Source organism: Mirounga angustirostris, unplaced genomic scaffold, assembly GCF_029215605.1.
Source record: "Mirounga angustirostris isolate CCGP_5_RB_7025 unplaced genomic scaffold, mMirAng1.0.hap1 SCAF_4, whole genome shotgun sequence".
NCBI lineage: Eukaryota > Metazoa > Chordata > Mammalia > Carnivora > Phocidae > Mirounga > Mirounga angustirostris.
Window position 1 is genome coordinate 61333655 of NW_026991712.1, and position 13993 is coordinate 61347647.

The 13993-nt window shown below is 38.3% G+C and overlaps 1 protein-coding gene and 1 pseudogene across 7 annotated transcripts in view; one reads left to right on the top strand and one right to left on the bottom strand.

Moving 5' to 3' along the window:
- The window catches only part of XKR9 (XK related 9), a 93105-nt gene that overhangs the window by 33297 nt on the left and 45815 nt on the right, over nt 1-13993 (bottom strand). The window contains exons 1-4 of one of the 7 annotated variants that reach the window (XM_045896408.3): nt 13731-13883; nt 10998-11077; nt 4495-4658; nt 3836-4387 (exon numbers count right to left, since the gene is read on the bottom strand). The exons of the other annotated variants lie outside the window; for them this stretch is intronic. Coding sequence (XP_045752364.1) covers nt 3836-4107 — 272 coding nt within the window. The 5' untranslated portion in view covers nt 4108-4387; nt 4495-4658; nt 10998-11077; nt 13731-13883. Of the gene's footprint in view, nt 1-3835; nt 4388-4494; nt 4659-10997; nt 11078-13730; nt 13884-13993 lie in introns of those variants that run through there. 7 annotated transcript variants of the gene reach the window in all.
- On the top strand, nt 6220-6569 carry LOC123858990 (mitochondrial import inner membrane translocase subunit TIM14-like; annotated as a pseudogene).

Here is a 13993-nt window from a genome sequence, read left to right on the forward strand (position 1 = left end):
TACTCTGGAAAATAGTATGAAAGTTCCTCAAAAAGGTAAAAATGGAACTACCCTACAACCCACCAATTACACTAGTAGGTATTTACCCAAAGATACAAAAATGCTGAGTCAAAGGGGAACATGCACCACAACGTTTATAGCAGCACTATCAACAATAGCTAAATTAGGGAAAGAGCCCAAATGGCCATCAACTGATGAATGGGTAAAGAAGTGTGTGTGTGTGTGTGTGTGTCTGTGTGTATACACATATATATATATAAAAAATATTCCATTGTGTGTGTGCATATATATACATATATAATGGAATATTACTTAGCCATCAAAAAGAATGAAATCTTGCCATTTTCAGTGCCATGGATGGAACTAGAGTGTATTATGCTAAGTGAAATAAGTAAGAGAAAGACAAATATTATATGATTTCACTCACATGTGGAATTTAAGAAACCAAACAAATGAACATAGGGGAAGGGAAGGAAAAATAAGATAAAAATAGAGAGGGAGGCAAACCATAAATGACTCTTAACTATAGAGAACAAACTGAGGGTTGCTGCAGAGGAGGTGGGTGAGGGAATGGGTTAAATGGGTGATGGGTATTAGGAGGGCATTTTTGTGATGAGCACTAGGTGTTATATGTAAGTGATGAATCACTAAATTCTACTCCTGAAACCAATACTATACTATATGTTAACTAACTTGAATTTAAATTAAAAAATAATAAAATAAAATAAAAATTAAAAAATAAAATAAAACTCAGTGGTATGATGTAATAACATTTTGGCCACAGTGAAAGAAAGTACTAGTGAAATAAAAAAAAAAAAAGTCATGAAAAACTTTCACAGAATGTACCGCAGAGAGTCAAAAAATAAAAATTCAAAACATCTAACATGCAACATTCATGTTAGATAGTGTGAGATCTAACTTATATTTGCTTGGAGTCCCAGAAGGAAATGTAGTAAAGAAAACATTAGAAAAGATAATGGCTGAGAATTGTGCAGAACTGATGGAAGATAATAATCCACAGAATTAAGAAGACCAGCAAATCCCAAGCAAGAAAAATAAATCTACACCTAGATATTCAGAAACTGTAGAAACCCAAATATAAGGAAAAAATCCTAAAAGCAACCAGAGTAAAAAAAAAAAAAAAAAAGATAAAATAATTTTAAAAGAAGAGCAGTAAGCACCTGGGTGCTCAGTTGGTTAAGTGTCTGCCTTCTGCTCAGGTCATGATCCCAGGGTCCTGGGGCCAAGTCCCACATCAGGCTCCCTGCTCAGGTGGGAGTCTGCTTCTCCCTCTACCTTTCCCCCTTGCTCATGATCTCTCGTTCTCTCTCACACTCTCTCTCAAATAAATAACCTTTTAAAAAATAAAAATTTTTAGGGCGCCTGGGTGGCTCAGCTGGTTAAGCGTCTGCCTTCGGCTCAGGTCATGATCCTGGAGTACCGGGATCGAGTCCCGCATCGGGCTCCCTGCTCAGCAGGGAGTCTGCTTCTCCCTCTGACCTTCCTCCCTCTCATGCTCTCTGTCTCTCATTCTCTCTCTCTCAAATAAATAAATAAAATCTTTAAAAAAAATTAAAAATAAAAAAAATAAAAATTTTTAAATTAAAAAAATAAAGTAAAAGAACAGCAGTAAGACTGATATCTAATCACTGAAAATCAACAATGGAAACCAAGAGAATATAATATGCAGAGACAAAATAACTACTCATTAGAATTCTATAGTCTCTAAAATACCTCTCAAGAAAGATGGCGGTTAAAATAGCCCAAATTCAAAATCTGACTGTAACAAAACAATAGGTTATCCCATTAATATTTGTCTTTATTTTTCCCTTTATTTATAATATATATATTGCTTTTAATAGAATTAACTGCCTTAATAATGAAAAAGTCGATGAAATTACACATATGGAAAATCATAGAATTCTCAGGACCTAGATTCCTAGCTTAACTATAAAATAAGGTTTTGAACAAGATAATTCTTTTTAAGATTTTATTTATTTGTAGAGAGAGAGGGAGAGAGCACACAAGCAGAGGGAGCAGCAGGCAGAGGGAGAAGCAGGCTCCCTGCTGAGCAAGGTGCCCAACGTGGGACTCAATCCAGGACTCTGGGATCATAACCTGAGCCGAAGGCAGACGCTTAACTGACTGAGCCATGCAGGCATCCCTGAACAAAATGATTCTTAAGGTTATTTTTAGTTCTGCAAATGATTCTGTACCTAATTAACCACATGGCTACTGCATTATTACAGTAAAAATTTCTCTAGTTAAATCAATGGTATAAGTAACTTAAAAAATTAAGTGCTCTATCAGAGTTGCAAGTGATAAACTACATTTACATAATCAGATTTGGAATATAAAATAGAAGATAAAAGATTCATAAGACACAGAAATGAATCATTCCCCCACCACAAAAAGTAAGTACATATCAGAAAAAGTAACTTAATTCAAAGGGACACCTGCACCCCAATGTTTATAGCAGCAATGTCCACAATAGCCAAACTATGGAAAGAGCCAAGATGTCCATCAACAGATGAATGAAGAAGATGTGGTATATATATATATATATATATACATATATATATACACAATGGAATATTATGCAGCCATCAAAAAAAAAGAAATCTTGGCCCCTGGGTGGCTCAGTTGGTTAAGCGACTGCCTTCGGCTCAGGTCATGAACCCAGAGTCCTGGGATCGAGTCCCACTTCAGACTCCCAGCTTGGCGGGGGGCCTGCTTCTCCCTCTGACCCTCTCCCCTCTCATGCTGTCTCTCTCTCTCTCTCAAATAAATAAATAAATAAAATCTTAAAAAAAAAAAAAACGAAATCTTGCCATTTGCAACAACATGGATGAAACTAGACGGTATTATGCTAAGCAAAATAAGTCAATCAGAAAAGACAATTATATGATCTCACTCAAATTTGCAATTTAAGAGAAAAAAAGGGCTCTGGGTGGTTCAGTCGGTTAAGCGGCTGCCTTCAGCTCAGGTCATGATCCCAGGGTCCTGGGATCGAGTCCCACATTGGGCTCCTTGCTCAGCAGGGAGCCTGCTTCTCCCTCTCTCTCTGCCTGCCGCTCCCCCTGTTTGTGTTCTCTCACTCATTCTCTCGCTCTCTGTCAAATAAATAAAATCTTTAAAAAAAAAAGAGAGAGAAAAAAAACAGAAGATCATGGGGGAAGGGAGGGAAGAATAAAACAACACAAAGCCAGAGAGGAAGACAAACCATAAGAGACTCTTAACCACAGGAAACAGAGTTGCTGGAGGGGGCGGGGATGGGGGAATAGGATTATGGGGTGATGGACATTAAGGAGGACACATGACGTAATGAGCACTGGGTATTATATAAGACTGATGAATCACTGAACTCTACCTCTGAAACTGATAATACGTTATATATTAATTGAATTGAAATTTTAAAAAAACATTCTTTAAGATTTTATTTGAGAGAAAGAGAGCACACAAGAGCTCATGTGTGTGCGTGTGCAAGTGGGGAAGGCAGGGAGGTGGGGGGCAGCAGACTTCACACTGAGCCAAGCCCAATGCAGGACTGGATCCCACAACCCTGAGATCATGACCTGAGCCAAAATCAAGAGTTGGATGCTTAACCAACTCAGCCTCCCAGGTGCCCCAAGGTAAATTAAAACATCTATCAATGAACCTGGAAAATTCTAACAGTACAGCAATGACTCATATAAGCACTGATAGTGAAGAGCAAGTAACCTTTGTGCTACATGCAAATAGGGGAACTTCGTACATTTGACTACCCAAATACAGAAAGATAGTTTCTGTTTGCATAAAAGAAAAATAATGTTAATGATCAAAAGTGTATGCTCACCTTGTAAAAACTCCTCCTTGCAAGCAATGAAGTAGAAGAAAACAATGCTGATTTTCTTGGCCTGCTTTCTTTAAATCAGCCTTGAACCAAGAATAACTAAAACACTGCACCACAAATGTTCCAAAGAGCATAAAGCTTACTGTTAAAATACCAAAAACATTTTGTCCTTCATAGAAAAACCTGACAGATACCCAGATGTCCACAATTAAATCAGTTATATAGATTATAATGCCAAGAACTGACAACATAAAATTCAATTTAGTGTATTTCATTATGAATCACTATAGTTCTTGGTTATCTACTTTGTTCTCCATACAAAAAAAAAAAGAAAGAAAGAAAGAAAAAGAATATTAGTGCATCTGCTACTATAACCCTGAATTTTAATTTCTACTCCCTAAACTTATTCAGAAGAATAAATATTATGAAATTGAAACACTAAAACCAAAGTGACTAATTTTAATTTTCTTTTCTAAATCTCCTATCCAGGTCCAATGTTACAAGACTTTAGTTAATCTTCTGTTTTTCAATGATCTTCATTACAGATGACAACACCTAAAATGAAACATATATAAAAGATTCTAAAAATCTTGAGTATAATATTAAAAACCCTAGGCCATGATTTTATCAAACCTCTACTTTTTCTAAAAATAATATATTACCGGGGCGCCTGGGTGGCTCAGTCGTTAAGCGTCTGCCTTCGGCTCAGGTCATGATCCCAGGGTCCTGGGATCGAGTCCCACATCGGGCTCCCTGCTCGGCGGGAGGCCTGCTTCTCCCTCTCCCACTCCCCCTGCTTGTGTTCCTGCTCTTGCTGTCTCTCTCTCTGTCAAATAAATAAATAAAATCTTAAAAAAATAAAATAAAATAAAATAAATAATAAAAATAATATATTACCACTAAATATAGTTCTTATAATAGTTTTGGGAGAGTAAAGCCTCAGTAATATACTTATTAGTTGAAAACTTCCTCTCAGACTACTTACCTTTTAAAAACCATAACCTACTAACAAAGATATTTATGACAGGTCCATCTACAGCGGCAAAAAATTAGAAACAATCTGCGTCAACATAAGGAATTGGTAAATAATGGTAGATTCACAAAATGGAATATTACAAGCTACTAAAAAAACAATTAACAAAGGTGCAATAGCTGTGAAAATTCTTAATATAGTCTTTAAATTTTACTTTAATTCCAGTTAGTTTACATACAGTTTGATATTAATTTCAGATGTACAATATAGTGATTCAACACTTCCATACAACACCCAGTGCTCATCACCAGTGCACTCCTCAATCTCCTTTACTTATATTTCACCCACCCACCCAACCACATCCCCTCTGGTAACCATAAGTGTATTCTCTAAAGTTAACTTAATATGGTTTTGATTCAGCAATTCCAACTAAGAATCAAGCCTAGAGAAATAGTCACAAATGTGTACAAAGATATATACTCTTTGCAAAACCTTCTTTATAATAGCAAAAAGTTGAAAACTACCTAAATGACAAATGAGACCTCGTTCAATAAAATATGGTATACCATAGTAAAGAATACACCACACAACCTTTAAAAAGAATGAAGCAGTTTTGTATAAACTGACCTCAGAAGATCTCCAAAATGTATTAAATGAAAAAAAAAAACAAGTGCCAGAAGGATAAATACAGCATTTATGGGTTTTTAATTATATACAGAGAGAGGAAGGAAGTTGGGAGTGGAAAGCAAATGCAACTTCAATCTTGTAATTAATTATTCTTTTATATTGTTGGAATTTTTTACAAAAGACATGTACCCATATATTACTTACACAGTCTCTTAAAATAAAAACAATAGTAAGTGATACTTTTAAAGAATTTCAAAGACTGGACAAAGTGTTAGCTAACATTTACTTAGCACTATGTGCCAGGCATTAAACTAAACCTTATACATAAAATACCCCCATTTAAATCTTACATCAGGGCGCCTGGGTGGCTCAGTTGGTTAAGCGACTGCCTTCGGCTCAGGTCATGATCCTGGAGTCCCAGGATCGAGTCCCGCATCGGGCTCCCTGCTCGGCAGGGAGTCTGCTTCTCCTTCTGACCCTCCCCCCTCTCATGTGCTCTCTCTCTCTCATTCTCTCTCTCTCTCAAATAAATAAAATCTTAAATCTTACATCAAATTTAGGAGACAGGTATTACTATAGTGACCTCTATTTTATAAATGTGGGCTGAATGCAATCTACATGCAAGATCTGCCTGACGTAGCAGCTGTTCCCATATTTCCTGGGGTGCTTGTGTCTGGGCCCTTTGTACCTGCCAGTGGTGCTTTCTGGTAGAGGCATGGAATTGGTGGCTGCAGCCTCTGGGCTGGGATAAAACTCTCTGTGGATGCAGGGAAGCCAAGCCAGAGCCATGAGCAGTACACTGGTAACAAATGGACTGACCATTACCACTGTAGGATTTGCAGGCTGTTATGTTTTGCAAGCCATGAAGCATATGGAGCTTCAAGAAAAACAAGTTTTCAAAGTCTACCAAAATCTGCCTTCAGTGGCAGCTATTACAGAGGTGGGTTTGAACACAAAATGCCAAAACAAGAGGCAGCATTAACAGCAGGTGTAAGCTCTACTACCAATAAAGGAAACATAAGAGCTGGTCGTCTACAAATTATGCTTTTTAATCACCCAAACAAGGAAGGATCTCCTTATATAGCAGCCAAAATCAATGAAGCTAAAGATTTACCACAAGGTCAAGCTAAAAAATGAAGTAAATGTGCAATGAATTTTAAGTTCCTATTAGTTTATGTTTAAGAGTACCAGCTTTTTATAATAAAATGTCTCAAAGCTTAAAAAAAAATGTTTGATTCAACAGTGTTTTTTTAATTTTCCTAATTGCCAATATTTCATATTAAAATACAGATTTTTCACTGCTATCAAAAAACTGAAAGATCTGCTACACTAGACTAACTAACATTCCTCCATGAGCAGTGGATGCCTCCTAGGTGGGGCATGCGCTCTCAAGTTCACCACAGTAGCCAGCCACCCCATTGCAGTCATTTCAGCAACTGAGTCTCAATGCTACTATAGCTACCTACTAGCTGTGTGTCTTCAAACATGTTCTTTACTTCCCTATGCCTTATTTTCCTTCACTTGAAATATGGAAATAATAATGGCATATACCTCATAGGGTTGTTGGGAAGACTAAGAAAGATGATATATATAATACATATAAACCTCTAGAAAAGTACTTGGCCAACAGAACTCAATAAATGTTAGTTACCATTACCATACCTTGCCGGCCTGCCTGATCCCTATAAGCATCTAAGTTTGCAATCTTTGACTTCACTTTAAAGGATGTTAAATAAAAAAAATATGATGGTATGATTGCAAAGCTTTGAAAATACAAAGGAAATATGACTGGAGGAATACAAAAATGTTAACAGTAGTTTTATCTGGGGAACTAATGGTATTATAGATGAATTTTTTTCCTCTTCTCCATTTTTTTCTATATGTGTGAACTGAATTGTTTCCCTCCCAAGTTCTTTTTTTTTTTTTTAAAGATTTTATTTATTTATTTGACAGAGAGAGACACAGTGAGAGAGGGAACACAAGCAGGGGGAGTGGGAGAGGGAGAAGCAGGCTTCCTGCCGAGCAGGGAACCTGATGCGGGGCTCGATCCCAGGACCCTAGGATCATGACCTGAGCTGAAGGCAGGCGCTTAACGACTGAGCCACCCAGGCGCCCCCCCCCCCCCAAAGTTCTTATGTTGAAGTACTAACCGCCAATGGACTGTATTGAGATGGGTCTCTAAGGAGGTAACTGACATTAAAAGGAATAATAAAGACAGGGCCCTAATCTGATAGGACTGGTATCCTTATAAAAAGAAGTGACAACAGAGACCTCCCTCCCCCACACCCCACACTCCCATACACACACAGGAGAGTCTATGTGAGGATGCAGCTAGGAGGCAGTCATCTGCAACCCAAAGAGAGCTAGGAGGCAGTCATCGGCAACCCAAAGAGAGAGGTCTTCCAACAAACCAACCCTGCTGGCACCTTGATGTTGAACTTCTAGTCTCCAGAACTGTGAAAAAATATATCTCTGTTGTTTAAGTCACATAGTCTATGGTTATTCTGTCGTGGTAGCCCAAGTAGACTAACACCCTACATGTTCTATAAAGAATGTTTATTACTTTAAAAACCAGGAGGTGACAGTGTTACTGAAAATTCACACAACATAATACTTACACTGTTCTTGTCATTTTACCGCTTATAAGTATTTTGTTTAAAAGTTTTCAAGGGCGCCTGGGTGGCTCAGTTGGTTAAGCGACTGCCTTCGGCTTAGGTCATGATCCTGGAGTACCTGGATCGAGTCCCGCATCGGGCTCCCTGCTCGGCAGGGAGTCTGCTTCTCCCTCTGACCCTCCCCCCTCTCATGTGCTCTCTCTCATTCTCTCTCTCTCAAATAAATAAATAAATAAATCTTTAAAAAATAAAAATAAAAATAAAAGTTTTCAAAATAATATTAAAAGGTATTTCACTCTTCTTAATGAAAAAAAAAATTTTCACTATCACTACTTTTCCTGACAAGAATGCTGTGGCCAACAGGATGGAAAAAAATAATTTTAAAATCTGAGTTTCCCAATCTAGCAGGCCATGAATTTCCATGCGGTAAGTTTCTTATCTTAAAATGAAAGACATCACAATCAGAGAAAGACAATTATCATATGATCTCACTGATATGAGGAATTTGAGAAACAAGACAGAGGATCGTAGGGGAAGGGAGGGAAAAATGAAACAAGACGAAACCAGAGAGGGAGACAAACCATAAGAGACTTAATCTCAGGAAACAAACTGAGGGTTGCTGGAGTGGAGGGGGGTGGGAGGGATGGGGTGGCTGGGTGATGGACACTGGGGAGGGTATGTGCTATGGTGAGTGCTGTGAATTGTGTAAGACTGATGAATCACAGACCTATACACTGAAACAAATAACATATTATATGTTAATAAAAAAAAATGAAAGACATCATGCCCAACATAAGCATGGAGTTTAGGAGGATGAGATTTAATCAGAAGGCTCTGTTCAATTGAATTAAATACTTACTTAGAACTTACCATGTGCTGTTTTTAGGCTTTGGGGATATATCAAATGACAGACAAAAAAAATCCCTGCCCTTGTGGAACTTACATCGGAACAGAGAAAGACAGTCAATTAACAATAAAAATAAGTGAATTAAATATTATAGTGGGGGCGCCTGGGTGGCTCAGTTGGTTAAGCAACTGCCTTCGGCTCAGGTCATGATCTTGGAGTCCTTGGATCGAGTCCCGTATCGGGCTCCCTGCTCGGCAGGGAGTCTGCTTCTCCCTCTGACCCTCCTCCCTCTCATGCTCTCTGTCTCTCATTCTCTCTCTCTCAAATAAATAAATAAATAAATCTTTAAAAAATATATATATTATATTGGAAGGTGATAAGTGCTATGGAAAAAACAACCCTAGGAGTTGGAAGTAGAGACAGGCACATCATGAGTTGCAATTTTAATTAGAATGTTCAGGACAGAGAGAACCTGGGTGGCTTAGTCAGTTAAATGTCTGACTCTTGATCTCAGCTCAGGTCTTGAATGGTCAGGACAGGACTCACTGAGAGGACGGCATATAAGTAATGAAATTAGTCATGTAGATATCATGTGGAAAAGCTTTCCAGATATAAAGAACAGCTAGTTTGAAAATCAAATGTACTATATTTCAAATATGTCCTCCAGAAATGAAAGTTCTACAAAATATTGGCAAATTCCTTACCATGGTTATACTGGATGTGTTTAATGTGCATCCAAGTCCTGTTCTAATATCATTCTAAAAAAATATAATTTCTTAAGCTTCACTATCTAGAGAGGGAAAAGAACATCACATATATAATGGAAAAATAGTAATAACAGTAGCTATCATTGCTGAGTGTTTACTATGTGTGAAGTGTTTTACATACATTTTATTTAATTCTCACAAATCTCTATGAGAAGGGTATTATTGAGCAAAACACTGAGGCTTAGAGATATTGGGTATTTAGATGAGTTATCTCTAATGAGTAAACTGATTTTAGGGGTCCCTGGGTGGCTCACCCGGTTAAGCGACTACCTTCAGCTCAGGTCATGATCCCAGATCCTGGAATCAAGCCCCATGTCAGTCTCTCTGCTCAGCAGGGATCCTGCTTCTCCCTCTCCCTCTGCCTGCTGCTCTGCCTGCTTGTGCGGTCTCTCTCTCTGTCAAATAAATAAATAAAATCTTTAAAAAATAATAATAATAATAATAAAATAAACTGATTTTAATGTAGATAATTTCCTTAACACTACAGACTATAATACCTAAGCACTCCACTCCATGTGTATATATATATTTTTTTAAAGATTTTATTTATTTATTTGACAGAGAGAGACACAGCGAGAGAGGGAACACAAGCAGGGGGAGGGAGAAGCAGGCTCCCCGCAGAGCAGGGAGCCCGATGCGGGACTCGATCCCAGGACCCCGGGATCATGACCTGAGCTGAAGGCAGTCGCTTAACCAACTGAGCCACCCAGGCGCTCTCCATGTGTATATTTCTTAACCATTCTCCCCAAAAAGAGAGTTTCCTTTACCTGGCATGGATATGGAAAACACTAGCAGTTTTGAAATAAATTTACAAGATGAGAAAAATAATTTCTAAGAAACTTAGAAATTCCATTATTAGCAAAACATCAGATTCAATAGACTAAGTGGCAACATCTCTATTTCTAATTTAGTCAAGCAGAACATAATGCCAACCGGAAAGAAAACTACACAGCAAGGAAATAAATATAGCAGCTCTCATAAAGAAGGCCCACACCTCTTTCAATAACCACATAGTTCTGTAACTTGTATGAAGGCTAGTTCATCTCTTTCCCTACGGTTAATCACTGTTCCAATTATCACCTTAGGAGAAATAATAATACCTATAAAATTTCACTTTATAAAGAATTTGTGACACTTGCTGACTTAATAGGACAGTTTCAATCCAGCTTCACTGAGAGGTCAACCCAGCTACATGGCTAACTGGCTGGCAACCAAGACACATAACCTTTGTCCACTGTACATGATCTCTTTGTAATAAAGCAGACGTTTGAAGTAGTAAAAACTAGCAAACTTTCATTTGTCAACCAAATTCAACACACAAAAAATACAGACTTACTTGTCAAGTATAAAAGCCTTCTTTAACTCAAAGTCTCTTCTGGAAAATCTTCATCCTGGGAATCTTTTATTTCTCCTTCACTGAAAACAAGTTATCATTAAAGGGCATGTAAACCTTTAAGAACGAATACTAAAATGAAACTGAAATCAGCTGTTAGTCATATGTGGGATTTTCTCATCTAGTGATAAGAGAGTTTGTATCATTGCAAGTACAGTACACCCCTTTATAACTATCACATTAGGAGAAGGAATAACTTCTCCTCCTCTCATAGGTTGACTAGGTTACAAGGTTTTACTGTATTCAAAATTTAAGGTTTTTTTTAAGATTTTATTTATTTATTTGAGAGAGAGAGAGAGCACAGAGGGAGAGTGAGAGAGAGAAGCAGACTCCCAGCTGAGCAGAGAGCCTGACGTGGGGCTCGATTCCAAGACCCTGAGATCATGATCTGAGCCGTAGGCAGATATTTAACTGACTGAGCCACCCAGGCACCCCTCAAAATTTAAGCTTTAAGAAAATACAATTTGCCTCACTGCATATCCAAGTAGACAACAAGTGTTTGAAAAGGAAAGAGAGATTCTTACATTTGAAGTACTCTGATTATTTACAAAGTATTTTTAACTTAATCCTACCTACCTTTTTCAAACTGTATACCTTCTTAAACCCTATGCCCCAAGGACATGATTGTTGGTTTCTGTTCCCAAAATAAATACTACAGTTGTTCTATTTCCAAGCCTTTTCTCAAGATTATTTATTGTCTAGAATGCTCTTCCTACCTCCACCTACCTGATCAAGTTCTATCAGTCCTTTAAGAGTGAGCTCAAAACCCCACAACCTTTAAGCTTTTCCAGATATTCCCAATTAATTTGATTCTCCCCTTCCTACTTGCAATCCTATCACTTCAGCTATACTTCTCTAGGATTTACTCACAGGTACTTTAAAATAACATAATGTACGTCTCCTTTCTGGTTATAAGACTCTAGAAAGCCAACTATCATTTTAACACCCCCCATATGTCTACAATAATACTGTGCATACTATAGGTAGATGATAAATGATTATAAATACAACTGATCAGAATATAAAATCTTTGGGGTTTGGTTTTGTTGTTTTTTTTTACTTTTGGGGGAGGTTTGGTGGGCAGCAAAGTTTATTGAGCAATACAAAGCTCCCAAAGAGGGAGGGGACCCAAGAGAGTTGCCCAAAATCTTTCCTCTTACTTCTTAGAGAAGAGCTTAAACTTCAAGTCACATTACTAAACATATCCACAAAGACAATTTTGTATTAGCAGCCTAGATCTCTCTTCTGAGCTCAACCCATATATATCCAACTGTCTATCGATTTCTTTACCAGTATATCCTACAATCATCCCAATTTCAATTTGTTTAAACCAAGTTCACTACCCAACCTCTCTTCCCCCTCTTCTGTCGGTAGCTCCTTGTATGACTCAACTGAAGTCACTTAAGTTTTAAATTATTTGTTGGGTCCATTTGGCAGATGAAGAGCTTGGCAATGAATTAAAAGAAAGAGAGATGGAAGCCACAAGGGAAATTCTACATTAAAACAAAAAGTCAAGGGATAAAAGAATGGAACTGCCCACAAGTCCCGGAAATTACTGTTCCACCCTCTTCTCAAAGGTTTGTTGACTTTCCAGCACAAGGTTTTTTAAAAAGGAAAATGGGGGTAGCTTCCTGGCTGAATAGCCATTAAGTGATGGCTACGAATAAATAAAACTGGGAGTTGAAAATGCCTGATGTGGGGAATTTTGATCGTTCTTCCAAACATTTTTAAAAGGGCATATTGCCCTTTGAGCAAAGGTTTTTGAAACATTTTTCCATTAAAAGTACATCTTTGAAAAAAAAAAAAAAAGTACATCTTTGAGACACAAGGCAAAAAAATTTGTCACACATAAAACAGGTGTGTCTTTCAAGAAATCTGGAATATTAAACTAATGATTTGTAAAATAAATACTGTACAAATTAATAGTCTTTTCTTCAGAAATACCTGCAAAAAAGTGTTAAAATATGTTTCCTAAATTTTAGAACCACAGGTATGTGTGTCAATTTCTCACTTGTTTTGAAAAAGACTTGTTTTGAAAAAAAAAAAAAAGATTTCTCACTTGTTGGGACAGTGGATATGTCCTATATCTCTTTTGAGGTAGCTTACAGACAACTATCCTAACTCAATGAAATGGATCATAGGATTTCCTTCAGGTAAATTGTAAATCGTTTTTGTTGTTGTTGTTGAACAGGGACGGGTAATACTGGGATAGTCCACGCTTAGCAGATGAGAAAAGGACTCCTCGCGGAGAAAGTAACTCCTATCTTAGGGACGAAACTCCTCAAGGCCGATCTAGGTCTCTGGGCAGGAACAAAGCACAAGGAGGGAGCAGCAAGCTCCTTGAATCTAACGAGAAGGGGAGAAGCGTTGGGGCAAGGCAGCTAGGAACAAGGCTTCAGACGCTGAGCTGGGTTCACACAGCTGTCACCTGGCCAAGTCTCCGAATCTCCGTGTTTCATTTGTAAAACAGACATAAAAAGAGTGTCTTCCTCTTCATGTTGTTGCCAGGATTAAAGGAGAGTGTTTAGAAAAAGCACTTAGCATGGCAGTAAGCACGAAGGAAATACTAGTTGCCCCTACTTATTATAAAAGACAAAACAGGTTTCCACACACACACACATCGCCACTGCCTAAAAACAAGCCATCCTTCCCAGGATTTAGTGCTCCGTAACTAACCCCAAACCTGCCTGCCCTGCGCTCCACAAGACTTCCCAGGTTAAAACGTCTCTCGTCCACTGGGAAGAACTCCGCCACAAATTCTGTGGGAAGGCACCAGACTGTGACAGGCGACGGCGCTCGGCCAAGCGAACGCAACCTCGCCTCAAGACGCCTCCCGCCACGCGCTCTCGCCCGCCCCCCCGCCGCCTCCGCCCAAGGAGCTCGGGCCACATCAGGTGACCTCTGGCCCCGCCCCCAGCATGGCCGGCGCTTTCCCCTCC